This window comes from Cariama cristata, unplaced genomic scaffold (assembly GCF_000690535.1).
Source record: "Cariama cristata isolate BGI_N322 unplaced genomic scaffold, ASM69053v1 scaffold34986, whole genome shotgun sequence".
NCBI classification, from domain to species: domain Eukaryota; kingdom Metazoa; phylum Chordata; class Aves; order Cariamiformes; family Cariamidae; genus Cariama; species Cariama cristata.
This window is the reverse complement of record NW_009622119.1, coordinates 884-15,445: the sequence shown is the minus strand read 5'-3', so window position 1 is coordinate 15,445 and position 14,562 is coordinate 884. Positions and strand designations below refer to the sequence as shown.

At 56.5% G+C, this 14,562-nt stretch overlaps 1 protein-coding gene across 1 annotated transcript; it reads right to left on the bottom strand.

Annotated features, from left to right (window-relative positions):
* Window positions 1–731: 731 nt before the first annotated feature.
* On the bottom strand, window positions 732–12,468 carry GRK6 (G protein-coupled receptor kinase 6). Its single transcript, XM_009702233.1, has 15 exons — window positions 12,371–12,468; window positions 9,611–9,723; window positions 9,231–9,308; window positions 8,858–8,958; window positions 7,470–7,562; window positions 7,089–7,152; window positions 6,309–6,449; window positions 5,416–5,606; window positions 4,583–4,620; window positions 4,362–4,451; window positions 4,062–4,270; window positions 3,636–3,773; window positions 3,238–3,375; window positions 2,943–3,077; window positions 732–1,184 (listed from the first exon to the last, which is right to left on the bottom strand). The coding sequence occupies exons 1-15, from the start codon at window positions 12,420–12,422 to the stop codon at window positions 1,134–1,136; spliced, it is 1,632 nt and encodes a 543-aa protein (XP_009700535.1). The 5' UTR covers window positions 12,423–12,468; the 3' UTR covers window positions 732–1,133.
* Between the last annotated feature and the right edge of the window lie 2,094 nt (window positions 12,469–14,562).

The window sequence follows — 14,562 nt, the reverse complement described above, 5'->3', positions numbered from 1 at the left end:
CCCTGCCTTTGGGCACAGCCCCACTCACTCTTGGGTCACAGCTCACAGCATGACCCTGGCAAGGGACATTCCCTTTACCATGGCTTTGCTCCCTGAGAGCAGGGTCCCTTACGTGTCTACTCCTCCAACACTGAGCTGGGCCTGGGGACTGCAGCATCCCCAGCATGCACAGACAGCTGGTCCAGAGCTGGTGGAACTGTGCAGGGGCCATCCGGCACCATGCCGGAGATCAGACCAACCCTTTGGACCCAGCAGCCGGTACCTTCTGAGGAGGTGCCATGGGAGCGGCTGTGTCCTGTCGTTCTGCAGGCAGCCTGCCGGCGGTCTGGAGGGGGCCAGGATCAGCTCTGCAGAGCTGGCAGCATGTGCGAGACAAGGCAGGAGGAAGCAGGCTCCGGCAGACAGGGAAGAGAGGATGAGGCAGTGATGCTCTGCTGCCAGGATGCAATGGTAGATGCTTTGGCACAGCCGTTTCCTGTGCCTCGGGGCTGAGCAATGGACTCCGCTGGAGCCAGGGACAGCCCAGCACGGCCAGAAAGGTCCAGGAAAGACGCTTTAAACAGCTCAAGGCACAGAAGGCCTTTGCCTAGGACTCCCTGGTACAAAGCTGGGACCGTCACTCCCCCCATAGGAGGACATTTGTGCCTGTGACAGGGTGGGGGCAGTGCAGGCCCCCACCTACAGATTAAAAACTGACATGTGATATGTACAGACCAACATATATAAATATACACCAAACCTGCAGTGCCACTTTGGCACTGTGGAATGTGTCAGCAGAGCTGCTCCAGCCTGGCCTTGGCCCACGCCGGTGCAATCCCTCCCTCCCACCCTGGGTCCGGGAGGGGAGCGGCAGCTGGCGGGCGGCAGCAGCACAATCCCAAGGGGCAGATTAAGAAGGATCCAGGTCTGTCTCAGGGACGAGGGCTTGCGCACGGTCAGAGGCACCTCAGCACGACCCGTGTGCTGCCACCAGCCCTGGAGCCATCCTCACAGTCTTCAAATACAGACATGTAAAGCTGTAAACAAATCCACCTTGCGGGGCCGCTGCTACCTTGTCCTTCAGGCTGGGTGGTTGTTCTGCTGGGCACCCGGAGAGGCAAGGGGGTCCCAAAGGCTGGAGAACAAGCTGTGCTCTACAGCCGGGTGGGCTCTTCCTCACTGTCGCTGCAGTTTCCACAACAGTCCTGAAGTCAGAGGGGCAAGGAGAGGGAGGAGGGAAGAGAGAGGAGCACAGCAAGCAGAGGGTGAGCACAGTCACATAACCCAGCCTACAGCTGCCCTCCGGCGGGGAAGAGCCAGGCCCCCCGCCGGCCTGCGTGTGGGAGAGCTGCACGGAGGCAAGGGGCTCGAGGGGATCCCCAGTCTGCAGAGAAACAGTCAAGCTGCATCTGGGGGTTCAGCTCCTGGCAGAGACTGCTGAGCACACAGCTGACTAGTTCAGAAGATGGGAGGAAGATTGGCTCTGTGAACTACAGCCACGCAGGGAGACAGCTCAGTGCCAGCACAGACGATCTGCCCCGCTCAGGGGTCAGCCGGCTGCAGAAGCAGCTGAAGTCCTTTTTGCTGGATCGGGAGTCTGAGCACCGGGCAATGCCAAACCCTTCATCGTTTCTCAACCCTTCTGTGTGTCCCGGACATCCGAAGAGAGGAGTGAAGGAAACTTCCCACAGCCCCCTGGGAGCAGAGCTCCCAGCAGTGGTGGTGCAGGGGCAGCTTTTGCTCAAGCTGAGGGCAAGGCCTCCCCCACAAAGGCAGCGAGAGCAGGGAAGCGGGATTAGTGGCTCAGGGGACAGTTAGAACAACAAGCAGCTTGTGCTCTGCTGGGGGAAGGGGATAGGCACTGAAGGACAACACTCCTCTTTCCCAGATCTTGCCATGTCCGCGGGCCACCGGGTATTTCCCTGAGCAGAGCAGCCAGGAGAGACTGCTCACCTCTGGAAAGAGAAAACACGTGGCAAATCACAGCTCAACCCTGCTAAAGGCAGCTGCCCATCCTCTGGCATGTCCTGCCTGCCTCGGGAAGGGCTGGGTATCGCAGCCCAGAGCTGGCTCTGGCTAGGGCAGCCCACTGAACAGTGAAGCACAACTTGGAGCTCGGCAGGGAAGCAGGAGTCAGCACCGAGTGGCTGAGAGTGGGTCCAGAGCCAACCACGCTTGAGTCCCACAGCTGCAAGCAGCTGTTGAGAGGCAGCAGCCCAGACTTTGCCAGTCCTGGAAAGAAGGCAAAGACTGTTCTGGCCAGAGGAGACAGGCAGGCAGGCAGGCAAGCAAGCCTACAGCAGCTGCAAGATGTTTCTGTTCTCCTCATCCCTCGAAAGAGCTGCTCTCTCTGCCTGCCTCCAGGTCTGGCAGAAATGCTCTGGGGAGCCCAGACAGCCCATTCCAAGAGCAAGGTCATCTTCAGGGATGGTATTATTCATCACAGAATCATAGAATGGTTTGGTTGGAAGGGACCTTAAAGATAATCCCGGTCCCACCCCCCTGCCACAGGCAGAGACATCGTCCACCAGACCAGGTTGCTCAAAGCCCCATCCAACCTGGCCTTGAACACTTCCAGGGATGGGGCATCCACAGTTTCTCTGGGCAACCTGTGCCAGTGCCTCACCACCCTCATTCACGCAGGAAGGGAGAAGACTTGCTATTTTAGTACCTTCAACATCTCTCTGCCCGTGTGACTCCAGCACGTTTAGCCAAGACACTCCATACCAGCCCCCTCGACTCCCCCAGCACAGAGAGTGCCAGCCAGGCAAGGGCTGGCTCCCTGCCGCCTTGCACGGGTGCCCCTGAGAGCCCTGGGGGTCCTGCCACCCAACACTAGGGGAGACTCTGCTTGCTGCCCTCTCGTGCCCACCTCCCTGCCAGATCTGCCTGGCACAGGCAGGAGCAAGCTCATTGCTGCTAGAGGACTTGCTGGGGAAGAAACACTGGGCAAACACTCTTACCTGTCTGCTGAATAAGCGCTGGAGTAATCCTTTTTTGGGCTGTGGAGAAGGCTGCCCTTTCCAGTCCAGGTCTGGGGGCACCGTGCCGTCTGTGCTAAAGACATTCAGCTCCTTAAAGCACTCCGTCTCGATCATCTGGAAGAGGGCAAAGATGGCTGCAGCAACTGCCACAGAAAGCCTGTCACTGAGGGCCCAGCAGAGCACAGGAGGAGCAGGGACGGCACGAACCCTGCGGGACACTACATTTGGCCATGGTGGGCACAAGCAGGAGCAAAGACCTGTCCTGTAAACCTACCTCATTCTGCCAAGGAATGGGGACACTTCCTGTAGCAAACTTCTGGTAGAAGTCATTGTCTGTGGGCTCCAGCTCCACCCCTTTCACCGTGGAGAACTGCTCGATGTCCAGAACATCCTTGCAGTAGATGGCCTGGGGCTAAACAGCACAAAGATTGCTCTAAGACCAGGCTTCACAACGGTGCCATCACCTCAATGATGCCATCACCTTTTGGCTCGTAGCCAAACCCAGGCCTCCTTTCCCTGCAGCCCAGAGGTTGTGTGACCCCTGTTCTGCCAGGCTCCAGAAACAAGAGGGAAGGGGATGGTCCCCATCTCCTCATGTGAACTGCTCCAGGGCTCTTGCTTCCCTTGACAGCACCAGTGACTGAAGAGGTCAGGATATAGACAGGCACTTACATCTGGCTTGAAGGGGGGGTCCAGCATGCCTGCTTCCAGCCTCCTGAAGTTGAGGTGCTTGAACAGAGGGTGCTCCTTCACTTCCTTGGCCCCAGCTCCTCGGCACCCCAGGCGCTCCAGAGGGTCTTTGCACAAGAGCTGCGACACAAAAAAAAAAAATAAATCAGTGCCCCAAGTGGAGGGCGCTTCAGGTAGGAGCAGCTCTGAGGTCGGCTGGGCTCCTGCAGAATGTCTCTAGGGATGACATGGGCCTGCTAGGCAGCTGGGAGAGCAAGGAATTACGGCACTCTGGACCCTCCTGTGCTGCTTTATCAGGGACAATGGAACCTGGCTGCCACCAGCATCTCTACAGGGAGCAGCCTTGATGTTCTCCTGCTGTGTGCAAAGAGGTGGTGGGAGGGAAGGGACAGGGATGCACACTCGTACCATGGTGCAGAGGGAGCGGGCGCAAGGTGAGAACTTCTCCGAGTACTCCTCCTGCACTTCCTTCACCAACCGCTCCACCTCTTCCCGCTTGATCTTCTTCTTGCGCTGCTGGAAGGGGGACTGTCCCTCGATCATCTCATACACCAGGCAGCCCAGAGCCCACCAGTCTGGGCTGAACGTGTAGCGCTCGTTCTTCACCACCTCCGGAGCTACATAGGAGCAGGGGTGAGGGATGTGTGAGGGCAGGGAGAGCACGTGTGCAGTCAGAGACCACTTTTTGATTAAACCAGGGCCACTTACCCATGTAGCCAACTGTCCCCACCCGGCCCTTGATTGTTTGGCCCTCCGGCACATGCACAGCTAGCCCCAGGTCTGAAATACGGATGTGACCTGCACAGAGGAGGGGGCAAGTTAACAGAACAAAGTCAAGGGGCAATGTTTGAAGCTGCCAAGTAACCCTGGTTCAAGCAGAGGAAGAGAGGAGGACTCAGGCCCAGGGCTCTTCTTGACCCTGCACTCACCGTGGTCATCCAGCAGTATGTTCTCTGGCTTCAGGTCCCTAGGAAGGAAGGGACTTGGTTAGCAAGAAGCCTGTTGTCAAAGCAAAGGACACAAGCAACTGCGACATCTCAAGAAGTCATAGATAAGCAGCAGAGAGACACAATGCCCCTGCCTCAGGCACACAGATAACCTTTCTCTCACCCTGTGCCCCAGAGTTAGCCCTGCAAGCTCTCCCCTCCCAGGCAGAGAGGGAGGTCATGACAAGCCTCAGCACCCCCCAAGGAAACAGTGAGCCTGTGACGGATTCCCTCTTTGCAGGTGCAAAACTCACTATGGGGCAGGCCATGCAAGAGAGAAGGAGCAGAGGCTTCTTCTGCTTCTCCTGCCCCAGGGCAAGGCACAGGGTAGGACCAGAAGGGACCTTCTGTCCCCGTGTTTAGCCACGCTGTCCCTAACGCTGCATCACACAACCCGGTGAGTACAGTCATACAATCAGCTAGTTCTCCCTCCTGCCCAGCTCTAGGTCTTGAGTACTGGGACAGCCTACCCTCCTTTGTTCTAGTGTCAATACTGCCTGGGGAGTTAAGCACCCCTAGTGCCTGCCCTGAGGCATTCACAGAATGATCACATCCTGTTCTTGGCGATCATTTACCAGCATGAGGAAGCCAAGTTAAGCTTTCCCGTGAGATCAGCTTTCTGTTCCTGATCCCCTCTCACTCAGCTCTGTGCTGCTTTCAAGCCTGAGCTTATTTTCATGAGCAGACTGGCCTAGCTGGGCTAGTAAGAGTAGCAGGAACCCTCTTGCTTCTGCAGCCCGTACAAGGTCTCGCAGCAGGGACCAGGCAGCGCGCACCTGTACACTATCCTCTCCTGGTGCAAGTCCTCGAGGCCGCAGCAGATCTCGGCAGCATAGAAAGCTGCCCGGGGCTCCTCGAAGCCAGCCTCTCCCATGTGGTAGATATGGAACTTGAGGTCCCCTCCATTCATGAGGGTCAGCACTAGGCAGAGAGCATCTTTAGTTTCATATGCATAGGCTAAGCTCACCTGCAATTCAGGGCAGAAAGGCTGTTAGAAGACACAGCTGGAAGAGGGAGGTGCCCCCACTCTTATCTTATGGGCACTTTGTCACCCAAGTGGTCACTCATGGGCAGGAGGACTGGGCCTTTGCCAGCAGAAGAGGCAGAGGGGGAACTGCGCAAACCCAGGGAGGACATGGAAGTGCCCAGCAGCCCCAGCATACCGCCAGCTTTCCTCAGACAGGGAGGAGAGGATACTATTTCCCTGAGTCAGAACTGCTTCCCTCTGGGGGCAAGCAGCACCCAACAGCAACGCTTGGGCAGCATCTGATGAATCTTCCGTAAAGGGAGGTTTCAGGCTGTGCACACCTCACTGCAGCTGGGGAGAGAGCTCCCCACCACACAGCTCAGGGCTATGCTTCTGCCCACTTGGCTGTCTGGAGAGACAGTTCTCACTGCTTTTTTGTGTCCCAGAGGTTTAGAAGGTGCCTGTGAGACCAGGTGGGCGTTTGGGCCTGACTGTGGGGGCATTTACAACATCTTGTGGAAGCAGAAGGAGGTCCTGCCAGAATCCAGCCTTGTGAGAGACCTACAGCCACCAGGACCCTACTCCATGGGCAGGGCCTGCTCCCACCTCTCCAGACTGGGTGAGGAGCAGATGTGTGGGGCCAGCTGGTTGGAGGAAGAATCAACCACTGCAGCAAATTGAGAGCAATTCCTATGTACTTACTACAAACCTACTGTTCACTTTTTCCAGGATCTGTTTCTCATTCAGGGCCATGGCCTCTCCCTTCCGCTTTTTGATCCGTTTCTTCTCCAGCTTCTTGCAGGCGTACATCTTCCCTGTGGCACGCACTTGGCAGGCACAAACCTAGAGGGGGGACAAGGCTCAGCACCCTCCTGCTGCTGTTTCCAGGGTGGGAGTCTAGGTTCTGCTCTCAGGAAGAGGCACGGGACAGCAAAGATGTCCCTGTCCCCACCTCACTCGGAGGTTAGCGAGAAGCTAAAGCTAAAGCAAGGACACAGGGAGCAGTGACATCTCCAGATGTCACAAATAAGCAGCAGAGGGCTGCGATGCCCCTGCCACCTATAGCAGCGTCATGGTTGGTGCCTGGGAAGACAGAAGGCCACTCCAGAATCAGAAGGAAGCCTGACAGTGAGTTTTCAGAGATGCAGTTTCCCCTTCCAAGACACTGGGAACAGACGTGACTCTGCCCGGCTGGCAGTATGCACCACAGGGCATGTGTTACCTACCCTGCACACCTCTCCAGGCACTGGAGGTGTGGGAGAAGGGAGCTCCTGCCCCTCAGAGGGGAACTGGCAGATCACGCAATGCCCAGAGCACAGCAGTGCCCAGCGCGGAGTCCTCAAAGCTCACCCAGTCAGCAGCACCTGCCTCCAGGTGCTGCAGCAGCTTGTGGCACCCCGATGGCCAACCCAGGTGAGCATCTGGCAGCAGCAATAGTGGCTGCCTGGTACCCTGAATGAAGAGGAAATGGTGGTCACTCACCTCCCCGAAACCGCCCTTGCCCAGCACACGGTACTGGCGGAAAGTGTTTTTGGTCACTGGCTGCCTGTGAGGGAAAGGAAATTAGAGTGAGATGGGAGCAGGGGGAGAGCAGGGGCTGAAGCCCGAACCACCCCCATGCCCTGGCCTGAAACGGTGGCTCATCCCAAAACTCCTGATCAAGCAGACCTTACTTCCTTGCGAGGCAAGCAAGGCTAGGGCTGCTGATGGTGCCAATAAAGGGCCCTAAAGGAGAGCAAGAGCAGACAAAGGCCAGGTCCTTGGCTCCTGCCAGGGCCCAGCACAGGAAGGAGCCCGAGGGACCCTCTCAGGCAGCCTGTGTGAGGAGGGTGCAGGACTCTCAGCGATGCAGGGGAGCGTTACCGTTCCAGCCATTTCCACTGCAGGAAGCGGTTGAAGTACAAGCTGTCGAGGTAGTCAGCAAAGGGAGCCACACTCAGGTAGTCGTGGATAAGCCTAGGAGAGAGCAGAGCCAGCAAGTTTCCTGAGAGCTGATCGCATCCATCGAAAAAGCCAGCAGTCCAAGGAAAGTGGAGGTGAGCAGCCCTGAGAGCCCATTTACTTTGCCATCCCCTCATCCAGCCTGGTGCTGAATCACCCACATAGCCCTGGCCCAGAAAGCCCCCCTCCGCGCTAAGCCTAATGCAAAAGGAAAGCGCGTTGGAGGTACAACTGTGACAAACACAGCACCCTGGGACCGGGCTGGCACTGCTAATTGTGGCCTCTCAGCACCAGCATGGGCTGCAGGACAAAGGGGGACGATGGGACTCTTTGCAATTGCCCCTCTGCTCACAGGGCAAGTGCGCACACAAGGCTCTAATCAGCTGCCGAAAGCTGCTAGCAATGTTCAGCACCAGGCACTGAGTTGTTCACTTTCAGATGAATATCCAGCACAAAAGGCCACAGGGGATCCTACTCAAGAGAGCTAACTGCCTTGGAGACCGGTGCCAGGGCTGCCCAACGGAGTAAAGAGCCTTAGACATAGTGTCTAGACTGGAGACGTGCATCAAGGAGAAGCGGATGGGCTCTTCCCCTTTCATAGCTTGCCAAGAGCAGGCAGGGCCCAGCCCGGAGGCTCTGCATTCAGACAGTGACACTAGTTACCACACACAGAGCTAACGCTCCCCAGAAGACTGCAGCAAATCCATTGCCACAGCCCTGCACTCAATTAGGCAACATGCTCCAGCTACTGTTCAGGGAGGGGTGGAGGCCATAAGCCCGGTTTGCTTAATAGCTTCCGCTCCGCACCCGGAGCCAGGATCTCAGCCACTGTTTCTGCGATGGGAACAGAAGTGACCTTAGATCCCTGCAGCAAGAGCGAGCGTAACCTAACCACAACAGCCACATCTGTGGCCAGCGGGAGAGGACAGCTGGCACCGGGACTGCAGCTGGCAGCTCTGCTCTACGGGTGCCTACGAGATCCTGGCACAAGACTGGGAACAGCATGGCCAGATGCTGAGGCTTGCTGAAATCGGGTCTTCCCAAATGGCAACTCAGACCCATGGCAGACTGAGAGGAGTGACAGAGGTTTCTGCAGCAGCTTGTGACTCCCAGAGCCCACGGGAGCTCCTTGCACTTGCCTTCCTCTAGCTGTGCTGCAAACTGCTATCCCAAAACTCCCCAGACCCCAGCCTTAGCACCAGCCCTCACTCTCCTGGTGGAAGGGACCACGAGGGACGAGGTGAGTTAGCTGCAGCATCAACCCTGTGCCATGGTGCGACCTGCAGGCAGGCCCCAGACCTCCAACCTACTTAGTGGATTCCTTGAAGAGTTCCTTGGAAGGTTCCTGCTCCAGCCTCTCACAACAGGCATCCACCAGCTGCGAGGGAACTTCAGGCACATGGTCCTCACTCTGGGGACAAAGGGATGGAGTCAGATATAGGGAGCAGAGCCCAGGGGTCCTGCCAGGAAGGAGAAGCCCACAGGAACAGCACACAGGTGCCCATCTGCTTTAGGGCCAGTGGGAAAAGCAGAATAGTTGCTTGTGAGGTGGTGGAGTGGCTCTGTACTCTGCCCTCACCATCCTGCCCAGCACGTTCGCTGTGGCAGGACATGGGTAATGACAGCTGTCAGCTTTCCAACTGTTCTACCGTTGCAGGCAGCAAACACAACCCTCTTACTCACGTTTGGCTTCAAGTACTTTTCAATCAGGCGCTGCCCGCATTCCTTCCGCTTCTCATCTGGAGCCACTTCGTACCCTGCCTGCGCAGAGCAAACAGTGTGAGGAGCAGGTCCAGCCAGGAGCCAAGCCTTGCTACCAGGCAACAGCTGCAGAGCAGAAACACCCTCTGCCCAAGGTTTCCCATGCTTTCCTGGAAAATCAGATCTCCAGCAAACAGCTCTCTAAGCAAAGGCCCAGCCCTATCTTTGAGAAACTGCAACTCACAGGTTTTTCCTTCAGGGAAACCCTACATGCCCAGAAGTACCTGGCAACTGCTGGAGCATCCAAGGCCAGAAGAACATCCCTGCCTCCCCCAGTGAAGCCTTATGGGCTCTGCTCTTACCACGGCATCCAGGAACTTGACGCAGCGTGACAGCTCAGGTCGCGTCTCGCAGAACTGCCGAAAGAGCATGTGCCCGATGGGCTGCTTCTCACACAGGCTGTGGTAGTCCCGCTCTGCAAATGTGGAGAAGATCACTCGCTGCCAAGCCCCAAAGGTGCAGCCACAGCCCACAGCCCTGGCCACATGCAGCTGTGGAGGGGCTTGTGACACATGAGCTGGCTGCTCACAGGTCCCACCAGCCTGAGGCTCCCAGGAGAGTGAAACGCACCCAATGGGGACAAGAGACATGACTGAGCTTTTACATTCCCCTATGGAAGATCTTCCCTGAAAGAGGTTTGACCTGCTGTTCTGTACAGCCTGCTCCTCTTGTTTCTAGCAAGGGACCTTCATGTCTCCTGCTTGCCTGGAGGCCCTCTTCTCAATCCTCTCCCCACAGAGATCAACTGACTACTCCAGACACACAACTTTCCTTGGAACATGAGGAACACACCGAGCTTATTTCGAGGCAGATCTTCCACACCAAGAGTTGCTCTGATGACTCTTACAAACCGCTCATATTCCCAAAGGCCCAGCACCGAATTGGGAGGCACTATTTCCACAGATGTCCTGTTAATGCTGCACACAGCAATTAGACCTCTCCACTCCATGGCACAGCCACTCGCTTGTATGTCAACTCCTACTGCCCTCTGGAGCTTCGCTTCCCTGCTGATTCCTCCTACCCCTCTCTGAAGTCTGGCAGCCCAGGCACAAACCCCTTTGACTATCCAGAGCACTTCCAGTTCTCCACTTTTTTTTTCTCCCCTTCCACTCATAAGACATTGTCTGATCGCTGGCCAGAACAGAACTGTTCTGAGGGCTGGGGTGCAGATGTGCAACCGTCTGTTGGCGCGCAGGGGATCTTCCAGCACTGGGTACTGCCGGCCTTCCCCTTCCCGTGCAGCAGTTTCTCCCAAGGAAGCTGCAGCTTCCTGAGGGTGCACGACAGTGCAGAGACGGTCGGGCTGCGGTGGGGGAGGAAGCCGCCTTGCCAGCTCCGCCACACTGGCTGCTTTCCTTCTGTCTGCAGGGGAAGGAGTTCCCTTCAGCTGGGGAGGACAAGAGTTTGCTGCCAGTGAGATCAGAAGTTTTCGGCTGCCCTTGCCGCTGCCCAAGCTCACACAAGGTTGCTCCCTGTGGTCAGGGCACACAAAGCTTAATTCTGCAGTGGGCAACCAGCCCACCATGCCCTCAGTCCTGCCAAGCCTCTGGAATAGGAAAGAAATGCTTTTCTAGCAGGCTGCAAGGGGAAAACAAAGCCACTCCAGCCAAAGACTGACCCAAGCACGAGGAACGGGCTCACCTCTCCCATGGGGAAACCAAGCAAGGTGTCTGCCACCTGGGCCAGAAGCATTTCTCACGTGCCTCCCGAGGGGGAAGCGGGGACATGGGTGGTGACAGCTGGTTGCTGAGAGGGACTTGCCTCCCAAAGCTTCACAAGATCACTGTCCCGGACAGTAGGACAGCAGAGACAGACAGACCACCAGCACTCACCAATGGCAAATAGGCAGCACAACAAAGATAAAGTTCAGTGCTGGAAAACATGCCATGACACCGACAGGAAGGGCAGCTGCAGGCAGAGGACAGACATCAGCTGAGGGAAAGCTCTGCTGAGGACACACAAGTCAAAGAAGCAGATAGGGGTTTGAAGGGCCAAGTTGGGAGCTGAAAGGAGAGCCCAGGCCAGAGCTGGGCTCAGTGCTCAGAACTTGCTCCAGAGAGGCAGTCTGCAGCAAACCCAAGGCGACAGTCTCCATCTGACTACACTCGACGGCGAAGCTGGCCCTGAGAGGTGGTGCCAGGTGTGCATGGCAGCAGGGAGGCGGTGCACAGTGTGCACTGGGCTCTTGTGAGCTTGGAGGTTACTGTGTGGATGATGGAGGTTGCGCTATTCCAAGTGCTGCATTCCCATGTGCCCTCAAAGGGAGCCACCCTTCTCCTTCGGGCTGCCAGGACCTGGAAAGCCTGGGCAGGGCAGAATTGGGGACTGGAGCTGCAGAAACCTCCCAAACCCACTCAGCCCTGTGACACCTGCTCTGAAATAAGGCCAGCACTGTGCCACTCTCCAGCTGGCAGCTGAATCCAGAGTGACAACTTAAACAAGCTCTTCCCTTCCCAGCAAGCAGAACAGTCCCACCCTCTGTGCCCCAAAACAATTTCACATGATCTCAAGACCAAGCCTCCTGCACAAACAACATTAAAACCACGAAGAGTACAAAGTGCAGTATTAAAATGACAGGCAAAGCCCTGCCCAACTCTACAATTCTCATCCATACCGCACAGCAAGAACACTTTTGCCTGAGAAAAGCTGCTGCAACAGTGTTAGAAGCCGAGGTCTGCTGAGCAGGGCTGAATCCCAGCCAGAGAGTCCAGAGGACGTTAGCAGGATCTTTGTTATTTAGGCAAAGGTACCCTAGTGCGATGCTCCAAAACTCTGCAACGCCGACCAGGTCTGTTTGCACAGAGAAGGTGGTGTATCTCTAGTGAAGCCCTTCACAGTCTAGGAAGTCTGTGGGTATATCAACAGGCACTATCCAGCGAGTGCAACGAGCTGCAACTCACCGACCCATCGCTTCATCCCTACACCCCAAGCTCCAAGTGAGCCCGGCTGGCCCTCTTATATGTCCCTAAGCCTCGTGGGACTCGACTTTGGGTGCACAACACCCACCCACACGCTCACCCACCAGCACCGCACTGGAGCAGAGCCCAGGCACTGCGTCTCACCGAGGGTTTGTCGAAGATCCTCGCAGAGGCTGATGTGGGGGAACTGCAGCATCTGGCGCCATTTCTTACTCTTGCCTTTCCGGTTTCCGCCACCACCTGCAGGGCACACAAAATTGGTACCATGAGTTATGAAGCAAGGACGTCCAATTGCAGCCTAGCCTTGTCAGGAGCCAAGAGAGGAGACACCCTCTGTCCATTTACAGAAGCAAGCCCAGGCAAGGAAAACAAGACCGAAGTGGTACTGCCGTCTCCTGGCTGGTGGAACAAAAATGTTAGAGCCTCTGACTGCCAGAGGAAGGAAATGGACCAACCACTCTGGCTGCTGAACAAAGCCCCAACCAAGAACATGAAGACCTTTCACCTGGACATCTCGGTGACTCGTATTTATGATGGGAGAATCACAGCAGGGGCAGGAGTGCCTAAAGCCACAGGTTACTCCATCCCTGCACAACAGTTCTTGGCTCTCAGGCCTGTCCTCAGGACCTCTGCATAACTAATCACCTCTTGAGGCCAAGCCTTGCTCAGTGTGAAGCTCTTCCTGCTGTAGCAACGATGTTCATGCCACCCACTCATTCCAGACTGATTTCTTACTCCAGGGAGGGGCTCTCAGAGAGAGGACATGAAGCTGGGAGACAGGAATTCCTGCTCTAATCCTGGCTCCACAGACAACTCACTGCCTTGCCTGGGGCTCATCACTTCAGTTTCCCACCTGTGAAGTGGGGACACTCCCACCTTTCTCCAGAGATAAGCCAGCCTCAGAAAAGTGAGATCCAAGAACCAGATATTATTCTAACTTCAGTTGCTGGAGTAAATGCCCAGTGCTGTAGGACAGGGTGGGAAAGCTTCTAGATAGACCAAAAAATTTACATCATAGCAAGCACCAAGTACTGGAATAGTGATTGCTGGGATCAGCCAACCTCCAGCGATTGCCTTCCTCCTGCCCCGTGCCAACATACACACACAATTTCCCACCTCCCTTTGGAAATACATTAAACCACTCTGCTGAGTTGGGCCAAAGGCACGGCTTTCTGAAATCAGGGGGAGGTTGAATATCATTTATCAGCTCTTGAGAAACCCTTTCATAACACTTTCCTCCACTGCGGATGCAATTCAGCCCCAAATCCTAGACACAGTCCCCAGGTATTCAGCTCCCTGTGCCGCAGGAGGCCTTGGTTGGACAGGTAGGTGGGACGGGGCCACCACAGCCAGCCTTCTGCAGGGCCAGCCCCAGGTCCGAGCCCCTAGCACACTGCGGGTCGCTGCGCTACATCTGCCCCGCACCAGCAGCTGGGCTGCACGATTGTACAAACTCAGGAAGGAAGTGACTCAAGGGTAAGCCGGGGTGGAAGAAACCAGCAGCACAGACACCTTCTTGTCAGCCACAGCTTGCGGCAGCGAAACGGATGGGGCCAGCTAAGTGAGGGCATCCTCACCCCAAGAGCACTCAAGAAAAGGCAGAGCAATGCCCCGCAGCACCCACAGGACGAGGACTGGGAGCTTGCATTTCCTTGAGTTGTTTGCTTTGGAAGGAGGCTCCAGCGCCCTTCACGCACGGTTCTCCTCCGCCCTCTCGGCACCACAGCAAACAGCCCAGCAGAGAACTTGTCTCCTGCACACCAACCTCCCAGCACCCTCATTTTGGGGATGGGGCAAGGGGTGGGCTGCCTCCACCCAGAGCTCACCTGAAGGGAGCTTCAGGGCTTGGTGATAGCTCAAAGCTGGTCTATTGTCCCTCTGCCAGAGGCCAGCAGGCAAAGGGGACAACGGGGGAAGGATCCCTCACCTTCCCTGGGCCAAACCCTCCTAGAGGAATTTGAAGGAAACATACAGCACGGTCATCCTACGGCAGCAGCTGAAGATGGCTGTCAGCAGGCCCCCCAGCACATCCAGGGTGATCTCAGCCCCACACTCCCACACCAGACCAGGAGGCTCCCAAAAAGGCTGGGCTGCAGCAAAGCAGCACCTGGTGCTGCTGGACCTGGCCAGCAAAGCAGCTCTGTCCTGTCACACAGGCTGCCAGATTTTTTTTTTGCCAGAGCTTGCCCCAGTGGCCACCATGGCCACCCAGCCATGGGAGAGCTGTGGACAGGCAGCGCAGCCACCCATGGCTCTTGCAGGCCAAGAACCGTCTGTCACGAGGATACCAGTGGATCGTATCTGCCTGCAGCCAAACTGGCCATCGCCTGCCAAGG

Excerpts from the sequence above, each read along its gene's own strand:
- GRK6 (XM_009702233.1), bottom strand. The coding sequence starts at position 12,422 with ATGCTGCAGTTCCCCCACATCAGCCTCTGCGAGGATCTTCGACAAACC. Across the intron at positions 8,959-9,230 it reads AAAAGTACTTGAAGCCAAAC|AGTGAGGACCATGTGCCTGA; the intron begins GTGAGTAAGAGG and ends CTTTGTCCCCAG. Across the intron at positions 7,153-7,469 it reads CAGTGGAAATGGCTGGAACG|GCAGCCAGTGACCAAAAACA; the intron begins GTAACGCTCCCC and ends TTTCCCTCACAG.